Below are 20,762 nucleotides of genomic sequence, written 5' to 3'. Positions count from 1 at the left end.
TTATTCTGTTTGGAGTTTATGTAGGGAGCGGCTCTAGAGTTAAGGCTCGATTGACCTGTGGCAGAGCCACAAACGAGTCCCAGCTTAGAGGGCACAGCCCTCTTAGCATAATTAAGCTTGACCTTATGCCCCCACCCCCAGATCCTTCCTAAGTAGCTAATGAGCTGTGGGAGGTGCAGCAAGTGCTGCCAAAACAAGTGAAACTTACAAGAACATTGTAACTATGGTGACCACTACCTTGTTTTTCTCTGACTATAAAATAAAGCCTCAGCTTGCTGGCTGGATCCTTCTCTGTGGCCTCATCCAGGCACAGGAGACCCACCGAGCCCCCGCTATATTCTCTTTGTCTTTTCTTTAATCCTTCGCCACCCCCCTTCAGGCTCACAGGCTTGGCTGTGCTGGCACGGCACAGTTTAGTTGTGTGTCCTTTCGGATTTGCTTTACACTCACACACATACATACATAATTTCAACTTCTCTTCTTCATTTTTTGAGGTGTAATTTACATATCATAAAATTACCATTTTAAAATGTATAATCCAGTGGTTTTTAATATATTCATAAAGTTGTGCAACAATTACCACCATCTAATTCCAGAACATTTCATCACCCCAAAAAGAAACCCTATACCCACCATAGCCACTCCTCATTCCCTACTCCCCCAATCCTCGAAACCACTAATCTACTTCCTGTCTCTCTAGATTTACCTATGCCGGGCATTTCACTTAAATAGAACCATGCAGCAAGAGACCTTTTGTGCCTGAGTTCTTTAACTTATTATAATGTTTACAAAGTCCATCCATGTTGTAGCATGCACCAGCACTTCATTCCTTTTTACAGCCAAATAATATTCCATTGTATGGCTACAAACCACATTTTGTTTATCCATTCATCATCTGATGGACATTGCATTGTTTCCAGTTTTCCTAAAATGAATAATGCTGCTATGAAAATTCATGTATGTTTTCAATTCTTTTGGGTCTATACCTAGGAATCGCTAGGTCATATGGTAACTCTATGTTTGCCGTTTCTCTCTGTTGAGAAACTGTCAAACTGTTTTCCGCCATTTTACATCCCCACTGGCGAAGTACAAGGGTTCCAATGTCTCCACCTTCTCATCCACACTTATTTTCTTTTTTATTCTAGCCATCCTAACGAGTGTGAAGTGGTATCTTCTTTTGGTTTTGATTTCAACTTTTCTAATGACTAATGGTGTTGAGCATCTTTCCACATGCTTGGTGGCCATGTGTATATCATCTTTGGACAAATGTCTATTCCAATTCTTTGCCCACTTAAAATAATGGCTTGTCTTTTTATTGTTGCGTTGCAAAAGTTCTTTATATATTCTTGATTGAAGTCCCATATCATATATATAATGTGCAAATATTTTCTCTCATTCTGTGGGCATTATTCTTGATTTTTTAAAATAAAAATGAATTTCTAAATATACTGCTCTGTAACTTGCTCTTTTTACTTCACAGTGTTATTATGGGCATCTTTCAATGGCGAGAGAAGGCCACCCCATTATGGCTGCACCACAGTTTATTGGACAGTCCTCTACTGAGCTTTAAAGTGTCTCAGGTTCATGTGCCGTGAAAGATGAAGATGCGACAGCTCTTGGTGCTGTTTGCTCCTGGATGATGTGAAAATGCAAGCAGCACAGGAAATCTCTAACCTGCTTACACTTCCTCTCTGACACTTGGCGGTTTCACAACCCCTTCAACCCCTCCTTCACCACTACCCAGTGATATCAGCTGGGGCCTCTGTGAGAAAGTTCCACTTCAAGAGGCCCCAAGGCATTATCATTTCCTTCTCTCACCCCGTCTAGGTCGCCAGCAATCCCCAGGGTCCTCTGAGACCCGCCTGCTTCAAAGATGAACTCATTCACCACTGTAGCGAGGCTGCTGCTGTCTGGGCCTTTTCTCCTTGGTAAGCAAGAGAGGAGAGGCGGGGAAGGGACATGTGGCTGCGGCCAGGGAACCACAAGGCTTTACAGAACCAGAGCCCAGGAGGAGCTGCTCTCAGGGTGGAACTGGCCGTAGGTGATGTGGGGCCCAGGAATCTAGAGGAGAGGGGGGCAAAGAAAGAAAGTCAGAGTCCAAAGCATAGGCCAGGTGTGGAGGAAAGACCGGGAAGGGGGACAAGGATGGCAACAGTGAGAGATGAGGGAGTGGGCCCCTCCTCCGGCAGGTGATAATGGGTGCACAGAGCTGTGCTGGGTCTGGTCCACCTGGTCTCCTCTCTATGCCATCTCAGGCAAGTCCTGCCCCCTTTCTGGGCCTCCGTCTCTTCATCTGAACAATGTGGGGCCTCGGCTCTGACACCTGGGATGCTGTGAAACAAGCCTGGTGCCTGGAAGGCGAGCAGTTCAGAGGAAAGCTTGGGACTGGCAGCCCAGGCTGCCTGAGTTTGGGAACCTGAGATCTGAAGCTAAGGAGGAGACTGGTCCCTGGTGGGAAGTGTGGGAGCAGAAGAGGAGGGAGGAGGGAGGAGGGAAAGGAGGAAGGAGGAAGCAACTTCGCGGGGATCTTGAAACCCTGAGGCTGTGTGTGGGAGGAAGCCTGAGGAAAACCATTTGAGTTCTCTGGGCGCCTGGGCCGCAGGCTCAAGGAGAAATGAGTGTGTGGGGAGCTACACCCTGCCTTGGGGCATCCCCAGCTCCTCATGGGGCCCCTTCCGGCTGCTCCTCTCCCACGGGCCTCTGCCTTCTCATCCTTCCTTCTTTGCTGAGAGGCCAACGGGAAGTTGTGTCCTTCCCAGGCCCTGGGACTGCCAGCTCTCCGGGTAGCAGGGAGTCACCGTCCCCTATCTCCCCGGGGCCAAGGCCCTCAAGGGGAAGTCAGGGAGGCTGGTTCCAGCCCTTGCTCTGCCTGGTCAGGAGGCAGCCGGCCCTTCGGGGTCTACCCATCCCCTGGGGCACGTGGGCGGCAGCCAATCAGCGTGCGGGGCGCGGGGTGGGGTTGGGAGTGGGGGTCCCTGGCCGGAAGTGGCTGACGTTCCCCCTTTGTCTCCCTCAGCCCTGGCCTGCGGCTACAACCTGGACGTGCAGCACGTGCAAAACTTGTCCTTCCCACACGCTGGCAGGCATTTTGGGTACCGCGTCCTGCAGGTTGGAAACGGGTGAGCGGATGCCCCAGGTCCCCCCTGCCCCGCAGAGCCCGGGAGGAGTTACCCCATGTCAGCCCGGGGCTGGCCAGTGAAAGCCGCAGGTTCAAGGAGTCCGTGGTGGGACTTCTCAGAAACAGGAGCAAGGCCTGCGGACAGTAGGATGAGCCCATGCACCGCTAAAGCGCCACATGAGTGGAACGGACCCAGCCCGAAAACACCTGACAGTGCTGCCTGATTCCCGGGTCTCCCTGCCAGACAGCGTGCTCCTGCCCCAGCCTAGCACAGGGTGGCTAAGCCGTAGATCTTTTGAATTGACTGGTTGAATGAACTTATAACATGTTGGCATATTCTCTGGTCCTCAGTCTTTCTAGACTGTAGATGGAAACAATTCTTTTTTTTAAAATATATTTTATTGATTTTTTACAGAGAGGAAGGGAGAGGGATAGTTAGAAACATCAATCAGCTGCCTCCTGCACACCCGCTACTGGGGATGTGCCCGCAACCAAGGTACATACCCTTGACCGGAATCGAAACTGGGACCCTTGAGTCCGCAGGCTGACGCTCTATCCACTGAGCCAAACCGGTTAGGGCAACAATTCTTAACTTTATAGAATTCTGGCATATTGGGTGATTTCTCTGGGATTCCATAAGGAAGAAATAGGTGGGGGCCCGGAGGAGAAGGCTGCATTGCTTTGAGGTACCTGGCAGGGGATAAGATACCCCTTATTAGGTAGGAGTGGGGAGGTAAAGACCTGGGTAACTCCATCTCACAGGTGAGCTTTCTCATCAGGGTTGTTGTGGGAGCTCCGGGTGAGGGGAGCAGCCCAGGAAACCTCTACCAGTGCCAGCCAGACACTGGACGCTGCCTGCCAGTGGGCCTGAGCGGTGAGTAACGGGTGAGGGAGCTGGGAGGAGGTGCCTCGGGGAAGTCCAGGCTGGCCCCCTCCACTCCTGGATTGCCTAAATTCCTCCAGACCAATCTTATGGTGCCTACAGGTTCCAACTACACCTCTCAGTACCTGGGAATGACCTTGGTGACAGACCCCACAAATGGAAACCTTTTGGTAAGAATTTCGTGTAGTGTGATATCAGAGCTTGTGAAGCTCAATGCTAGGAAACTGATTGAAAAGAAGAAAGAAAAAAAGTGGATTAAAGATCATATAGAAGGCCCTGGCTTGTGTGGCTCAGTGGTTGGAGTGTCATTCTGTGCACCAGAGTCTTGGGTTTGATTCCCGGTTAGCGCGCATTTCCACATTGTAGGTTCAACCCCTGGTCAGAGCATGTACGAAGGGCAGTCGATCAATGTTTCTCACACCAACATTTCTCTCTCTCTCGCTCTCACTCTCTCTCAGAAATCAATAAAGTCACACTATCTTTGGGTGAGGATTCAAAAAAAAAAAAAGATCCTATAGAAGATTAAAGGCATCAGAGTGATTTGGAGTCAGTGTTTATTGAGAATAAACTATGAGCCAGCTATTTTCAAGACCTTACTTAAGTTTTTTCCAAATATTAAGTATCTATAACAATTTTTTTAAAATATATTTTATTGATTTTTTACAGAGAGGAAGGGAGAGGGATAGAGAGCTAGAAACATCGATGAGAGAGAAACATCGATCAGCTGCCTCCTGCACACCTCCCACTGGGGATGTGCCCGCAACCAAGGTACATGCCCTTGACCGGAATCGAACCCGGGACCCTTCAGTCCGCAGGCCGACACTCTATCCATTGAGCCAAACCGGTTTCGGCAGTATCTATAACAATTGGTACACAAGATGATTTTTGGTGGTACACAAACTTAATATTTGAATAGTTACATATTTATTTAATGGACTAGTAGAAAAACTTACAACAAGCATTTCAAATTCATGATTTCTTAGATTGCATTGGTTAGGATGAGGCTAAAGTATCTTTTAAAGTAAATTTAAAGTAAATAAAATATTAGGAAATAATGGTATGAATGATATACCATATGGCAGAAATTGCAAAGTGCTACACAAATGCATAAAGTTTGAAAAACACTTCTTTATCTCTTTTAACCCTCTTCACAGTTTTACACATGAGGAAACAGGACCAAAGTGGAGAGACTTGGCCATGGTCACATGGTTTTAAAGAGATAGAGCTGGGATTTGAATCAAATTCCCATTTGATTCCAAGTCCATTGCTCTTTACAATTCATTTCAGCAGCATCCAACAGCTACCTGAGAAATAAAAGACTGATTGAAATATCAATCCCGTATTTAATTGGAGCTTGTTTACTTAGCTGCTATTACATGCCAAGCACTGTGCTAGGTTATGATGGGGGAAGGGGAGTGAGATCTAAAGATGACCATGACATGAGCCCAGACTTTCAAAAAATTGCAGTCTGGCAGGAATCTATAATAATAAAAGCATAATATGCTAACTAGACCGGACAGCCGAACAACTTTCTGGATGTCCTTCTGGACAACCTTCTGGACTAAGCTGGGGGCTGCAAGGGCCAAGGCAAGCCGCTGCGGCTGTTGAGGGCTGAGCCCCTTGCACGAATTTCGTGCATCAGGCCTCTAGTTACAGTCATAAATGAAAGGAACACTGTGTGTATTCTGGGAATAGTGAGTAATTTTGGCTTAAACACAGAATGTGTGATTGGGAATGGAGGCAATGGGCCTGGAAATGTAGGATAGTGCCCACCTGTAAACAATATGAATGCCAAACTAAGGCTTTAGATCCTATCCTCCAGGACCTAGAGTGGGCAGTGAGCATTGGTTGGCATAGAGCATTGGCAGTGGATGGAGATACTGGAATAAGAAACCTTGGCTGGGTAACCAGTTGGGTACAGGGAGTGAGGTCAGGGGATGATGACTCTGAAGGGTTTTGGCTGATGATATCCAAAATACACCTCAAGAGGAAGCTGAAGCCTTTTTACCTGTGCTTCCTTCAGGCCTGTGACCCTGGGCTGTCTCGGACATGTGACCAGAATATCTATCTAAGTGGCCAGTGTTACCTCTTCCACCAGGATCTGAAGGGTCCTGTGCTGCAAGGGCGCCCTGGCTATCAGGGTAAGGAACTGGGGATGCAGTGGGTAAACATACCTGCAAGTGGCTGGCCATACATGGGAACCAGCATGGGCAGGCCAGTGTCAGAGACACTTGACCAAGTCCCTTTGTTTCTGGCTTCTGAAGAATGTCTCAAGGGCAACGTAGACCTGGTATTCCTGTTTGATGGCTCAGGGAGCTTGCGACCAGATGAATTTCAGAAAATTCTGGCCTTCATGAAGGATGTGATGAATAAACTCAGCAACTCTTCCTACCAGGTAAGTGTATTAGTTAGGATTCCTGGTTATAGGTGCCTCCCCACGCTAGCTTAAGGCATAAAAGGAAATTTTAGTATGTCTAGGAAATTTTAGGAGTTTCCAGACCCTAAGGGCATGGCTAGGCATAATTGGACCTCTGGAAGGGACAAGAACAAGGAATAGAAAGCTTCTAGAATTTCCTCTAGTTCTCATTTCTGTTTCTTTTTTACTTTTGCCTCCCTTTTCGCTTTCTCTCTCTCTCTCTGTAGAATGGCTCCCTCAGCTTCTTTGGATCACATGGGCCTGTGGAAAGTTCCTAAGTTCACATGTTAAAGTTTCAGGAGGTTGTCTCTTTCTCTCAACCAACCCCTCCCACTGCAAATTCCAAATGCTCAGAGAAAACATTATTGGCCTAACCTCAGTCAAGTGGCTATCTTTGGCTCAGCCAACTATACCCTAATTAGCAGGGTCACTCAGAAGTATAGCTACTGGGAACCAGTTCTGTTGGTGAGGTAGGCAGACCCAGAGAACAGGAGCTCAACAGATAGCACTACATAAAGAGTCAGAGATTTATTTTATTTTGTGTTCGTTTATTTTCAAAGGAATGGTTTGAGGCAGGGCAGTGGAGTTGGGTGGTCCAAGTCCTGGATAAGAAGTAGAGATTGGAGCCCGGCCGGCTGGCGTGGCTCAGTGTCTGAATGTCAAACAATGAACAAGGAGGTCACGGTTTGATTCTCAGTCAGGGCACATGCCTGGGTTGCAGGCTCCATTCCCAGTAGGGGATGTGCAAGAGGTGGCCAATTGATGATTCTCTCTCATCATTGATGTTTCTATTTCTCTTTTCCTCTCCCTTCCTCTCTCTGAGATGAATGAAAGCATAAAAGAAAAAGAAGATTGGAGCAGACAAGTGAGAAGGCTTATATAACATTTCATTTCTTCCTTCTTCTTATAGTTTGCTGCTGTTCAGTTTTCCACAACCTACAAAACAGAATTCAGTTTCTTGGATTATGTTAATCTGAAGAACCCTGATGTACTGCTGGGCAAAGTAAAACATATGAGCGAGCTGACCAACACCTTTGGTGCCATAAACTATGTCGCGTGAGTTCCCTTTTGCAGGAGAGACCCCCCCCACTCCCCGCCGTCAGTCGCTCTGTGCGCACCAGCTTCTTTAAGTTGGGGTGTAGAACTCAACAGGTGGGTTCAGCAAGGGCAGGCTATTGTAAGAACTCAAGTGGAGCAGTTTTAGTGGAGGCTCTGGGTTGTAAGTAACAGAAATTGACTTTATACTGACTAAATCCCAAGGGAGGCTGCAGGGATACTCATGAGCCTCTGAGACAGAGGGGATGGCCAGGCCTCACAAGGGACTAGAGCCAGGCCTCAGAAAGCGATTGTGAACCCCGGCAGCCACAGCAGTCACTTCTCAGATGGGAATCAGCTTTGAAGTCAGCGCATGAACAAAAATCTCAAATACTCAACAATCATCCTTGAATTGCTCATAAAATTCAATATGTTCAAGACCCATACTGGGAACTAGTATATCTCGATTTCCTAAATTTACTACAGAAAAAAAAATTTTCCCCAGTTGGATCAGATTGCTGTGTTTAAATTGAGACCTAAATGTACGTAGCTGGGTTGTGTTGAAGGGCCACATTGTATATTTTAAAAATACCTATTTTAAAACATTAGACTGGCCATGGAAACTGAGAGCAATTTGAGGAATAAGAGAATTATATCTCCTCTCCCATGTTCCCCTGGATATACACTCAAGTTGAGTGAAATCGTTAGATGGGTCTCCTATACTAGTAAACTTCTCTCCTTTGCATTTCTTTGCCAAGGATGTAGAGTTGAATTTGCACAAGTTAAACATGCGTGGGATACATCCCAAGGCTCTGCATGCGTGTTTCTAGCTCTTTTCTTCTGGGGCGTGCTTGACCTGTCATTATCCACTTCATTCTTTTCTCTCTGGAGACAGCTTTGGTGGGCACACAGTCAGGCGACGTCCACTGAAAAAATGGCAGCTTCAGTTCCTCAACCTGAATTCCAGCCTCCAGGCGAGAACGTGATTGGCTAAGCCTGGGTTAGGTCCACCCAGCCATGGCCTTGGTCTACTTTATGGTGCAGAGTCACATGACACAAACACGGATTCTGGGGTCCCTCCACGGGAAAGGGGTAATTCTTAGAGAAAGGGGTCACCACAGGATAGGAAGACACCCTAACAGGTGTCAACTGTGGGAGCAAAAAGGAGCAGTCATGGAAGTGGATTTCATAAATACTTCTTGACATTCTGGCTGTGTGCCAGGCAGTGTTCCAGATTAAGGGTTGGCAAGTTTTGTGTTTTTTTTCTGTAAAGGACCAAGTAGTAAATATTTTAGGTTTTTCTGGCCACATATGGTATCTGTTGCATATTATTCTTTGTTTGTTTTTGTAACCCTATGAAAACAAAAATATAAGAACACATTTTTAGCTCATGGACCATATAAAAACTAGCTGAGGGCTGGGTTTGGCCTGCAGGTGTTTATTTGCCATGTTCTAGGGGCCGGGACTATAACAGTGAATAGAACAAAGAAAAATCTCTGCCCTCTTGAACCTTAACATTCGAGCAGAGAAGAGAAATGTAATAAGCAGGATAAATAAGTAAATTAGTTAATACAGTAGAAGATATGTTTGAGTAAAAATAAAGCAGTACTTAATAGGAAGATCAGGAAGGTTAAGTTTGAGCCAAGACTTGTTGGAGTTGAGGAAGCGAGCCATGTGGAAACCTGGGGGAAGACCAGGCGGAGGGAATAGCAAAGGGCCGGAGATGAGGTGCTTAGGATGTTCCAAGAAAAGCCAGGACACCAGCGTGGCTGGAGAGAAGTGGGTGAGGGGAGAAAGCAGTGCGGGGGGGCGGGGGGTGCAGAGAGACCACGGGTGTCTGGAGGAGTTGGAGGCCTAGTGGGGACTTTGGCTTTTCTTCTGAGTAAATGAGGCATCATGGGAGGTTTTGAGCAGAGGAGTGATTATCTGATTCATGTTTTGAAAAGGCTCCCTCTGGCTACAGGGTTGATATTAGACTGTGGAGGGGCCAGAGATGGAAGCAGGGAAGCCAGTTAGGAAAAATCTAGATGGGGTACAGATCCATGAGCAAGACCCATGTTGGGCCATGTCTGTGTGGATGGAGGTTAAAGAAATATTTTGCATCCAACATGGAACTAGAGCTCTTGACAGCCGGTGTTTCGGGCCTGCCCACCAGAGCTCCTCTGTCTTTGGCAGCTTCCAAGTAACTCTTCAGCGCTCCTCCCCGGGTCTCTCCTTCACCTCTCACTGTGGCCTCTCTGTGTAGCTTTCAGCTTCTGCTCCTAAAGCAGGTCATGTCATAGTCAGGGCTTGTGGACTGGCTGCTCTTGGATTAATTGTCCGTCGCGGTTCGCTGTGGGGTGGGGGAAGAAGGGTCAGATCGTTCAAATACAATTGTTGTCCCAGCAAAATCTGTGGGCAACCGGTCTTGCTTCATAAGAAGGCTGCAGAAGGGCGGAACCTGGAGCCGGGCCTGTCCAGTATTCAGTCCTCCCGTCCTGTTATTTAACACGCACCTGCTCTGTCAGCAGCCATAGGTATAGCAGCAAATTAGACATGGCCCTTTCCTTGAGGAACTCCTGTCCGTGCATTTGGGGGGAAATTGACACAGAAATCAGTTACTTCACTTCCCCGGAGACTTGCTGCGGCACAGATCTACAGGCCGCCGGAGCGCTGGGCAGCAGAGACGATGCTGTATGAGCTTGCTCTGGACTCGTGACTTTCCCGTTTTCTTCGGCATGGAACCCCTGCCCCGCCCCCATTGAAATCTCACCTAAATCACCAACATATCTGATTGGAAGATAGTTGCCATGTGGTTGAAATGGAGGGTAGGATGCCCAGAGTCTCCCCTCACCAAGCCTTCCCCTTCCCACTGATGGGTTCTGGGGCAGCTTCCTGATGCCCAGGTTCAGCTGAAGATGTTGGTTGAGGAGAGGTGTGGCAGCAAGGACAAGGTAGGAGGCTCAGAAGAGAACTTGGCAGGCTGGGAATGGCTGCTGGGAGAATGTGAGAAGAGCTTTTGCATAATCAGCAGGGCAGTGAGTTAATGAGATTCATATGATTTGGGGGGAGTCTCTCACATCCCCCCTCTTGAACACAGGACCCAGGTCTTCCGGAAGGAACTTGGGGCGCGGCCAGATGCCAGCAAAGTGCTTATCATCATCACTGACGGGGAAGCCACTGACATTGGCGACATTAGTGTGGCCAATGACATCATCCGCTACATCATTGGGGTATGGGCCCCAGGTGCCAAGCCTCTGACTTCTTCCTACATCTCATCTTCCCTCTCCTATTTCTGATCCCCACTTCCCTTTCTCCTTGGAGCCATGGTCTTGTGAAAATAGGAGAAAATTGGCCTGCGATTCTGGGGATGTCAGCACTTTTCTCTTCTCTCCCTCACAGATCGGAAAGCATTTTGAGAACAAGAAAAGTCAGGAGACACTAAACAAATTTGCTTCAAAACCGGTGGAAGAGTTTGTAAAGATTCTGGACACATTTGAGAAGCTTAAAGATCTGTTCACTGAGCTGCAAAAGAAGATCTATGTCATTGAGGGTGAGTGGCAGACCCTGGAGAGATAGTTCAAGAAATTATATACAGAAACTCACCTGGGACGTTAGATGAGAGGCACGCTGAATAGGAGTAAGGAGCACTTACTCAGTGGCTGACAGTGCTAAGAGCTCTCCTGAACAAAAACCTCGGGCAGGAATTTAGGAGAGAGTGACTTAGGAGCAGCTTCTGTTCCCTCTGAAACTCCTTCTTCCTCTTGAAGTTTAGCTTGGTCCAGGCTGAGGCCCAGGACTGAACTCTATCATGCTGGAGTCAGCTGAGCCCTGTGGAATGCCCATAATGCCTTCCTGCCCCCCGCCCCCCACCTTACCCCCACCCCCACCCCCCAGCCCTCAGCTTCTTCATTTCCGTTATCCTAGGCCTCAAATGAAGTAAGATGGGTAAGCGGGCTGTAGCCAATTGAAAGTAGCCCATAGGCCCTCTTCCTTGGTCCAGAATAAGAGAAGACTTTGATTAGCATCACCAGATGGAGGACTGGCCATGGGAGGGTATTCCCCTGGGAGGCCTAGTCTGCTGGAAGGGACCTGGTTCCCACAGGGAAGGCCCCTTTGCTGGGACAGAGCTCTGGTGTCCAGTTCTGCACTTTGGTGACATCTGGCCCAGCCCCACAGTCTTGCTGGAAAACCTCAGTTCAGTGTCCAGGAAGGGCGAATGTGAGAGTTCAAGCAGCTATGTGGTGTATATAGTAGAACCAGGCAGACCTGCTCAAGAATCCGCTCTGCCTGTGCTGTGTGACCTCAGCCAGGTTGCTCTCTCTCTCTGAGGCTCCTTGTTCTCTGTTAAATGGGGATGATGACACTGGTCTCACAGGATTGTAAGGTTTGACTGCTGTACTAGTTTCCTAGGTCTGCTATAACCAAGTGCCACACAGCCGTGGTTAAAGCAGCAGACATGTACTGTCTTATGGTGCTAGAGGCTAGGAGTGAGAACTCAAGGGATCAGCAGGACCAGGCTCTTTCTGGCAGGTCTAGAAGAGAGTTCTCCCTTGCCTCTCTGGCTCCTGGTGTTTGCTAGAAGTCCTTGGCCTTCCTTGACTTGTACTGCGTCGCTCAGTCACATGGCTGTCTTCTCCCCTGTGTCTTCACGTTATCTTCCCTCTGTGCATGTCTGTCTCTGTGTCTGAATTTCCCATTTTACAGGGACATCAGTCATATTGGATTGGGGCCCACCCTCATGACCTCATCTTAACTTGATTACCTCTTAAAGACCGTATTTCCAAATAAGGTCACATTCTGAAGTACTAGGGTTAGGACTTCAACATTCCCTTTTTTAAAAAATATTTTTATTGATTTCAGAGAGGAAGGGAGAGGGGGAGAGAGAGAGAAACACAAATGATAAGAGAGCATCATTGATCAGCTGCCTCCTGCACGCCCCACACCAGGGATCAAGCCCGCATCCCAGGCAGGTGCCCTGACCACCAATTGAACCATGACCTCCTGGTTCATACGTCAACACTCAACCACTGAGCCGCACTGGCCAGGCAGGTCTCAGTTTAGATGTCACTTCCTCTGGTAAGTGTTCAGGTGTAGTTTGAAGGTAGAACCAATGTGAGTTAGTGATATATTAGAGATAGAACAGGGGGACAGGGCAGAATCAAGGTTGATTCCTGGGTTTTTAGCATGATTCCCGAGGAGGCGGGGTGTCATCCGTTGAAGTGGGGAAGTCCTAGTAGGCACAGAAGTCGAATGCTGCGTCTTAGGCTGATAGCAGTCACTGGACACCCATCTGGGCTCATGGTGTGAAGCCACTTCCCAGTGTGTCTCATTCCCAAGTCCATGCTCTTTCTGCCTGGCGAATGCTGCGCTTCTCCCTCCATCCCATCATGAGTATCACTGTGTTCACTGCTCTTGGTCCTGCCGGCCCCTTAGGCACAAGCAAACAGGACCTGACGTCCTTCGACCTGGAGCTGTCCTCCAGCGGGATCAGCGCTGCCCTCCGCGGGGTGAGTGGTGGCCTGAGCCACGGGCCACGGGAGGTCGTGGGCGCGCAGCCACCCCTGTTCTGACCCTGCTCGGCTCCTTCCCGGACAGGACCATGGCGTCGTGGGGGCAGTCGGCGCCAAGGACTGGGCTGGGGGCTTCCTAGACCTGAAGGCAGACCTGCAGGGCGACACCTTTGTTGGGAACGACCCCCTGACACCGGAAGCGAGAGAGGGATACCTGGGTGAGTGCCATCCTTCATGCCGGGTCATTTGGTTTTAGGGGCCAGAGAGTCGCTCAGACTGACTTTCAAAAAAAGTAAATGAAAGCGGTGAAACAAGCGGCGTGAACACGTTCAGAGTTTCAAGGTGGTGATAGCGTTCTTAGCTTCTCCCTTAACAACCCCCCAGATGGGTGTTAGTCATGCTTTTATTTCCCGTGTTTTATGAGGCCTTAGATCCTGAAGCTTTGCTCACCCCAGAGAGACTGCCCTGCCCGGGCCGGCTCATCCCTAAGTAGACAACATGCCTTCTATGCCAGCCCACGGCCCCAGAGGCGGCAGAGCCCGAGCGCCCGTTGGAGTTCTTACACCCCACCAGTCTCCCCCTGACCTACGCACCCCGGGGCCAGGCACTCGGCACCCAGAGAAACCCCTGCAACCCAGAGCCCACCAGCATAATTCAGACTGTGCCATCCCAAACTGGCTCAAGCCTCCCGCCTCAGTCACTCCGCCCTCAGACCCCCCAGGGCAGGCTCCAGGCCCACTGCCCTCCCTCCTCCCGCCTCCTTCCTCCCTGTGCTTCCTTCCCCTGAGGATGGCTGGCCTGCTCCTGCTTTGGGGAGCTGTGAGTCAGAAACGTCGCTCCATGGCAGTGACCTCTGTTGTCACTGGTCGTACCTCTTCATGAAACCCCAGGGACAGGTACACAACCCACGCGGTATGGGAGGGCCAGCAGCACCGTCCGGCTTCCTCCTGCTGCGCTTCCAGGAGCTGCGGGGTTGGTGCGGTCCCCGGAGCTCTTCCCATGTCAAGCGCGAGGCAGCCAGTGCAGTCGCTCCACATTGCCGCCCCGGGGCCACTGCTGCCCTCTCGCCCGCCCGGGGAACGGCATCTCAGGCTGCAGCGGGGCCTCACCTTAGAGCTCTTCCCCATCACATTCATGGCATCAGCCTGCCCCAGGGCTGGGCTGCTGGCAGGCTCTGCCTTCCATTGACTGAGAACCACCTGCGTCATCCAGGACCTGGGCGGGGCCGGGGGGGGGCACTCCTTTATTAAACAATCAAAACACGAAGATCTTATTAAATTCTTCGTCTGGCATGTACTCTTTAAGGGCGGCTGCCCTCGGTGGTTTGTCTCTTTTTCTTTTTCTGATGTTCTCTACTGAGCAGGGCGCTGCTCTGAGTGCGTGACGTGCATTGACATACTTGATCTCATTTTATCTTCACGACAACCCTGTGAGTAGGTGTTTTATTATCTCTAGTTTATCGCTAAAGAGACTGGAGAGGTTATACACTCACCAGGGTCTCAGACCTGGGAGGCGGAGCCCAGGGAGTCTGGGCCCAGGTGAGCCAGTACCTACACCTCTGCCTTCCAGGTGGATTTTTGTACTTTAACACCCGTAAAATAGCTGCAGTGTTGCTCAGTAAGGGGGAGAAATAACTCCAAACGTTAATCTCCACCCCACTACGTGTGCGCATGCACACACACACGTACATATATATGAATACATTATGAATAAATATAACCTTGAGTGCCTGTTATGCTACTATCCTTCAGATCTTAGTTCAGATATCACCAGGCTAGTGCTAAGCATTTTATAGCAATGGTCTTATTTACTTCTCAAAAACAACCCTGTAAGGTTGATACTATCCCCATTTTTAAAAAATCTTAAACCGAGGATATGTTTTTATTGATTTTTAGAGTGAGAGGAAGGGGGAGAGAGAGAAACATTGATGTGAGAGAGAGAAACATCTATCGATTGCCTCCCATACGTGCCCTCTGACTGGGGACGGAACCTTCATCCTTTTGGTTGGAGCATAGAACGAAGCTCCAACCACTGAGCCACCCAGCCAGGGCAATCCCCCTTTTTTTAGATGAGAAAACTGAGGCTCGGTAGCTTGAAGTAATAACACCAGGATTAAAACCGTGTCGCTCTGATTTTAAAGGGCAAGTTCTTAACCTTGTGCTTCAGCAACAGACACGAGTGAGTGGGAGAGTGGCTCAGCCTCTTCACCCTCGTCTCATGTGCCGTAGGGTCCCAGAAATCTCTGCTCTCTCACTCACTTTCAACTGCTCTAAAGCAGAGAAGATAAAATTGGGTCAGTGCGCTGCTTTCTGAATCGGAGCATTCCTATTGGCTGGCGCCTGGCTCTGCTGACTCCTGCAGCATTTTCTCAGATATTTCATCAGTGCTGGGAGGGAGGGGCCGGCACCTGGCCACCGCCAGCACCAGCGCCAGGGCCAGCGAGGTGTGATGCACAAAGGTAGCCTGAAGCCTTATCTTTCTTTAAGCAGGAAATGTTCTCAATATTTATGCAAACTTTGCATCCTTCTTACTAATCTATCCCATTTGAATGTATTATGTATTTAAAAATGTAGTCTCCTCACCACCCCAGGGGAACTGAGCCGCAGGAGGGCGAGCTGTGTTTGCACTGTGACTGCTCTGCTTGGCTGGGTGCTGCCCCGGCCTGGGAAACGCAGCGTGGCCCGATGGAGGGTCTGCACGGCGCCCAGCACGCAGCTCCTGTCCTCAGGGGGCCGCCTGGACGTTCAGTGCATCTTGGCTACTAACCGGTTCCCAGGGTCTCTACCCCTACCCCTGGGTGCTACCCTCCCCCAGCAGTCCTTGCGTTGCTGACTCCAAGTCCGTTCTCGCTCCATAGGTTACACAGTGACCTGGCTGCCCTCCCGAGGTCTCACAGCACTGCTGGCCGCTGGAGCCCCCCGATACCAGCATGTGGGGCGGGTGCTGCTGTTCCAACAGTCGGGGGACAAAAGACAATGGAGCCAGATCCAGAGAATAGACGGGATCCAGGTGAGCATGGCCCGCAGGGGCAGGGGCTGCTGTGGCCGGGACCTCCCTGCTGCCTCTGGACACTGGCCCACCTGCTGTGTGGCCGGCCCTGGGCCAAGCCTGTCAGACCTGTTCCGCAGGAAGCCCTCTGAGGCAAGCTTTGTCATCTCCACTTGCCAGTTAAAGAAACCGGACCTCGAGGAGCCCAACTTGTCCTAGTTCATCCAGGCCCTGAGTGGGATCGGACACAGACCGTCACTGGAGACGTTGGATGCCGCTGAGGATACGGGGTCTCCTGCTCACAGGCTCCTCCTCAGCACCTTCCTCTCCCTGCAGGTCGGCTCTTATTTCGGTGGTGAGCTGTGTGGCATTGACATGAACCAAGACGGGGAGGCAGAGCTGCTGCTGATCGGAGCCCCCCTGTTCTACGGGGAGCAGAGAGGCGGCCGGGTGTTTATCTATGAGAGGAAGCAGGTGAGGACCGGGCCATGGAGCTGAGGGGGTGGGATAAACAGATTTCCAGGCAGCCCAGGTCCCAGTTATTTTGAAAGTCTTTCCCTGTCGGATTGTGTGTGAATCGGACCCTTAAGACAACAGGCAGGCAGGCGGCAGCTAATACTCACGGACGGCAGACTGTGTGGCAGGCCCAGCGCCACACCTTGTCTCTGTGTGAGCCCTTATTTGACCCCCACAATCACCTCGCGAGGTGCCATGAGCTGTATCTTCCGAATGCGAACTCTGCGGCTCAGCAAGGCTGGGACCTTCCAAAGCCACCACGTCACACACAGAGCGAGAGGGAGAGCTGGGACTTGAACCGGTTCGTCGGGTGGCATCATTGCCGTTCCGCGAGGGACCACGGCCGGCATTTCCTTAGTGTTCTTCACATGTGAGAGGCCTCGCCCTGCCGGAGCTGCTGAGTGATTGAGGTGGGGCCTGTCACCTTGCTCCTTCCCAGCCGGGGTTCGAAGTGGTCTCGGAACTGCAGGGGGATCCTGGCTACCCCCTTGGGCGATTCGGAGCAGCCATCACGGCCCTGGCAGACATCAACGGCGATAGTCTGATGGACGTGGCAGTGGGCGCCCCTCTGGAGGAGTGGGGGGCTGTGTACATCTTCAATGGGCAACCTGGTGGCCTGAGCCCCCGGCCAAGTCAGGTGAGGTACCCTGCCTGCCAGTTAAACCCATTCCCAAGGGTCCGGCAGCCTCTAAACCCAGACCCCACCCCACCCCGCCTGACCCCTCTTGCCCCACCCTCCAGCCAGTCCCCTTCCTAGCTTAGCATGAATGTCTCTCTTGGTCTCAGCGGATAGAAGGGACCCAGGTGTTCCCAGGAATTCGATGGTTTGGACGCTCCATCCACGGGGTGAAGGACCTTGGAGGGGACGGCCTGGCAGACGTGGCTGTGGGCGCCGAGGGGCAGGTGATCGTGCTAAGGTGAGACAGGACTCCCAAGTGCCACCTAACTGTAAATGTAGCTCTCGTCCTTCCAATGAGTGCTGTGCTAACTGCTTACAGGCACTAGCTCACGTGGTCTTCTCTCCGACCCTGTGAGCTGGGTTCTCTCTGTACAGGCTTCATGCCTTACCCCAGGAAAACTGCTGCGATGCAGCAACAGACTAGGATTTGAATGCAGGCCTGTCTGACAGTAAAGCCTAGAGAAGCAACAGCATGTGAAAGCTCTAGAACCAAATGACCGGGACTCAAGCTCTGCCATCTACTTCCCGGATGACCTTACCCGTCACTTAGCTTCTCGGGACCTCAGTTCCCTCATCTGTGAAATGATGAATAAGTCCCCTGCCTTACCCATCTCTTAGAGTTATTGGAGATGTTGTGTGACATCAGATAGTGAATAGATATTTACTAAGCACCTACTCTGTCTTAAATACTGACTTGGGTACAGAGTGTAGAAATTAAAGAAATAGCAGTGTAATTGCAATTGTAAATGCCGAGGGAAATGAACGGGGTTCTGTGGGAGAGCCTAGCAGGGGAGACCTACTATAGGTTGAGGGGCCAGACACGGCCTCTCTGAGGAGGTGAGGTCTGAGCTGGGACTTGAAAGATGAGAAGGAGCCAGGCTTGCGGAAGTCTGGGGTAGAGCTCTCCAGGTGGGAAGCCCAGGCTGTGCCGAGGCTGTGAGGCCAGCAAATGTTTGGTGTGGCTGGGACATGCTTCAGTCAAGGGAGCGTGTGCAGGAGAGAAGACGGGCAGTGTGGCGTGGATAGTAAAAGGTTTGGATTTTATTGGGAGTATCATGGCATCAGTGAAGAGTTATAAGCATGGGAGTAGCTCAATATGATTTCTCTATTTTTATTTTTTAGTTATTTTATTTTATTTTTTAAAATATATTTTATTGATATTTCACAGAGAGGAAAGGAGAGGGATAGAGAGCTAGAAACATCGATGAGAGAGAAACATCGATCAGCTGCCTCCTGCACACCTCCCACTGAGGATGTGCCCTCAACCAAGGTACATGCCCTTGACCGGAATCGAACCCGGGACCTTTCAGTCCGCAGGCCGACGCTCTATCCACTGAGCCAAACAGGTTTCGGCTGATTTCTCTATTTTTAAAATATATATATTTTTATTGATTTCAGAGAGGAAGGGAGAGGGAGAGAGAGATAGAAACATCAAAGATGAGAGAGAATCATTGATTGGCTGCCTCCTGCATGCCCCCTACTGGGGATCGAGCCTGCAACCTGGGATGTGCCCTTGACTGGGATCAAACCCGGGACCCTTCAGTCTGCAGGCCAACGCTCTATCCACTGAGCTAAACCAGCCAGGGCTGATTTCCCTTTTTAAAAGCTCACTCTTCTGTATGGAAAATGGGCCACAAGAGTGCAGACTGAACCAGGCACCTAATGAGTTAGCATCATCGTTGCAAGGAGACACTGACGTTGCGGTCTGCCTTAGAGAGGTGGCCCCTCTGGACGCAGTAGATGGGGCTGTAGGCCTGACTGGGGGTTGCAGCTGAGGCCAAGGGAGAGAGTGGTTGTTTCCTGCCCTGCAGCTCCCGGCCTGTGGTGGATGTGGTCACTCGGATGTCCTTCTCCCCCGCCGAGATCCCCGTGCACGAAGTCGAGTGCTCCCATTCAAGCAGCGGCAAGAGGAAGGAAGGCATTAACATCACCGCCTGTTTCCAGGGCAAGCCCCTCATGCCCCAGTTCCAAGGTCAGTGCTGTCCTCCTGCTCCCCAGAGCTTCTGCCCCCCCGAATCCAGGCTTATGGCCCCAGGATCCACCACCATTCAACTCCTGCCTTTCCCCCCCGCCGCTCAGGACCCCTGGTCACCAACCTCACCTACACTCTGCAGCTGGATGGCCATCGGACGCGAAGCCGGGGATTGTTTCCGGGAGGGAGACGTGAGCTCAATGGGAACATAGCTGTGACCAACGTCGAGTCCTGCATTGCCTTATGGTTCCACTTCCCGGTAAGGGAGCCAGCGAGGCTGCACCAGGAAGTGAAGGGGGGATGAGCTGAGCCGAGAGAGGCAGCTCTGGGTGCGAGGCTTAGCTCTGGGTCACAGCTGAGTCATGAGTCACTTTGATCTCTCTATACTACCATTTCCTCTTCTGTAAGACAATAGTAATAACACCTGTAGCTTATTTCCTTCCAGTCCTTAATCTAGATACGTGAGCGTTTTCCACAGGACTATGATTATAAAGTACTTAGCATCCTTTCCTACTCTTTTCCTATGTCATCTATTAATGCTGCTGCCCAGCTTTCATAATTATTTGTCAGGACTACAGAATACTCAGGTGAGAATGTCACTATTTGCCAGTACACATGGGCAGTTATTATTCATCTCCATCTCAGAAAAAGGTCTTTTAATATTGACTTAAACAATTACTAAAACACCCCAATTCAGTTTGCTCATCACGGTCCTGTGTAAAATAGGTTTGACTTTAAATTATTTTGGTCTCTTGAATATTTCATAAGAGACTCGGTATATGATTGGTGTATAAAATCTTGCAGTTGGCTTTATATTTTTTATTATGGGAATGTTCAGGCATACGAAAGTACAAAAAAATAGTTGAATGAACCCCCAAGTACCTCTCACCCAGTTTCAACAATTATCAACTCAATTTTAGTTCATTCACAGCTCAACTAGTGCCCCTCTGCCTCCTCACAGCGCCCCCCCCCCCCCGCCCCCCGATTACTAAACTTGGAAATTTCTACACATAAATTTGCTAGGGAAGAGGCTCTGTGATATGCTAGAAAAAAATAAAGTTTTGACTTGGGAGTTGGAAATATTTGGGTTCACTTCCTAGTTCTAGTCCTTGGAAAAACTGTGTCACCTTTTTAGACCTGGTCTTCCTCCTCTTGAATGTGGAGGGTTGGTAGAAACTAGGTGAATACGATTTGAGTAACTTCAAATGTCAGTGTCAGGCACTGGTAACAACAAAAAAGACTAAGACCCACCCCTTTCTCAAGGAACTAGGCTATCCTATATAATAAAAGCCTAACATGCTAAGTGTCCAGTCGTCCAGTTGGCCATTCACCCAATCAAAGTGTAATCTACTAATGATATGCTAAGGCCACTCAACTGCTTGCTATGACGTGCACTGACTACCAGGGGGCAGACACTCAGACCTATAGGTTAGCTTGCTGCTGGGGTCTGGCTGATCGGGACTGAGCAAGATGGGCCAGACATGCCCTGGAGCCCTCCCGCGGTTCTTCCTTGGCTGGCCAACCTATTGGTCAGTGGCTCAGCCACAAGCCGGGCTGATGGCTGGCTCGCACAGTGGCCTGCCTGATGTCCGACTGATGGCTTAGGCCCGCTACATCCCCTGAGGGCTCCCTGATTGCGAGAGGGCACAGGCTGGGCTGAGGA

At 50.1% G+C, this 20,762-nt stretch overlaps 1 protein-coding gene across 2 annotated transcripts in view; it reads left to right on the top strand.

Moving 5' to 3' along the window:
• Nucleotides 1-1,745: 1,745 nt before the first annotated feature.
• ITGAL (integrin subunit alpha L) overlaps nt 1,746-20,762 on the top strand; it is a 32,006-nt gene continuing 12,989 nt past the window's right edge. For both annotated transcript variants that reach the window (XM_080677857.1, XM_080677856.1), the window contains exons 1-17: nt 1,746-1,928; nt 3,017-3,119; nt 3,898-3,992; nt 4,104-4,171; nt 6,025-6,142; nt 6,266-6,396; nt 7,328-7,473; nt 10,532-10,664; nt 10,834-10,984; nt 12,868-12,941; nt 13,030-13,162; nt 15,802-15,953; nt 16,269-16,406; nt 16,888-17,085; nt 17,235-17,365; nt 18,939-19,099; nt 19,207-19,358. In XM_080677857.1, coding sequence (XP_080533983.1) covers nt 1,874-1,928; nt 3,017-3,119; nt 3,898-3,992; nt 4,104-4,171; nt 6,025-6,142; nt 6,266-6,396; nt 7,328-7,473; nt 10,532-10,664; nt 10,834-10,984; nt 12,868-12,941; nt 13,030-13,162; nt 15,802-15,953; nt 16,269-16,406; nt 16,888-17,085; nt 17,235-17,365; nt 18,939-19,099; nt 19,207-19,358 — 2,139 coding nt within the window. In that variant the 5' untranslated portion in view covers nt 1,746-1,873. The remainder of the gene's footprint in view (nt 1,929-3,016; nt 3,120-3,897; nt 3,993-4,103; nt 4,172-6,024; nt 6,143-6,265; nt 6,397-7,327; nt 7,474-10,531; nt 10,665-10,833; nt 10,985-12,867; nt 12,942-13,029; nt 13,163-15,801; nt 15,954-16,268; nt 16,407-16,887; nt 17,086-17,234; nt 17,366-18,938; nt 19,100-19,206; nt 19,359-20,762) is intronic.

The sequence above is a fragment of the Plecotus auritus genome (assembly GCF_963455305.1).
Source record: "Plecotus auritus genome assembly, chromosome: 7".
Lineage (NCBI taxonomy): Eukaryota > Metazoa > Chordata > Mammalia > Chiroptera > Vespertilionidae > Plecotus > Plecotus auritus.
The sequence above is the reverse complement of the archived record's forward strand: the minus strand, read 5'-3'. Positions and strand labels throughout refer to the sequence as shown.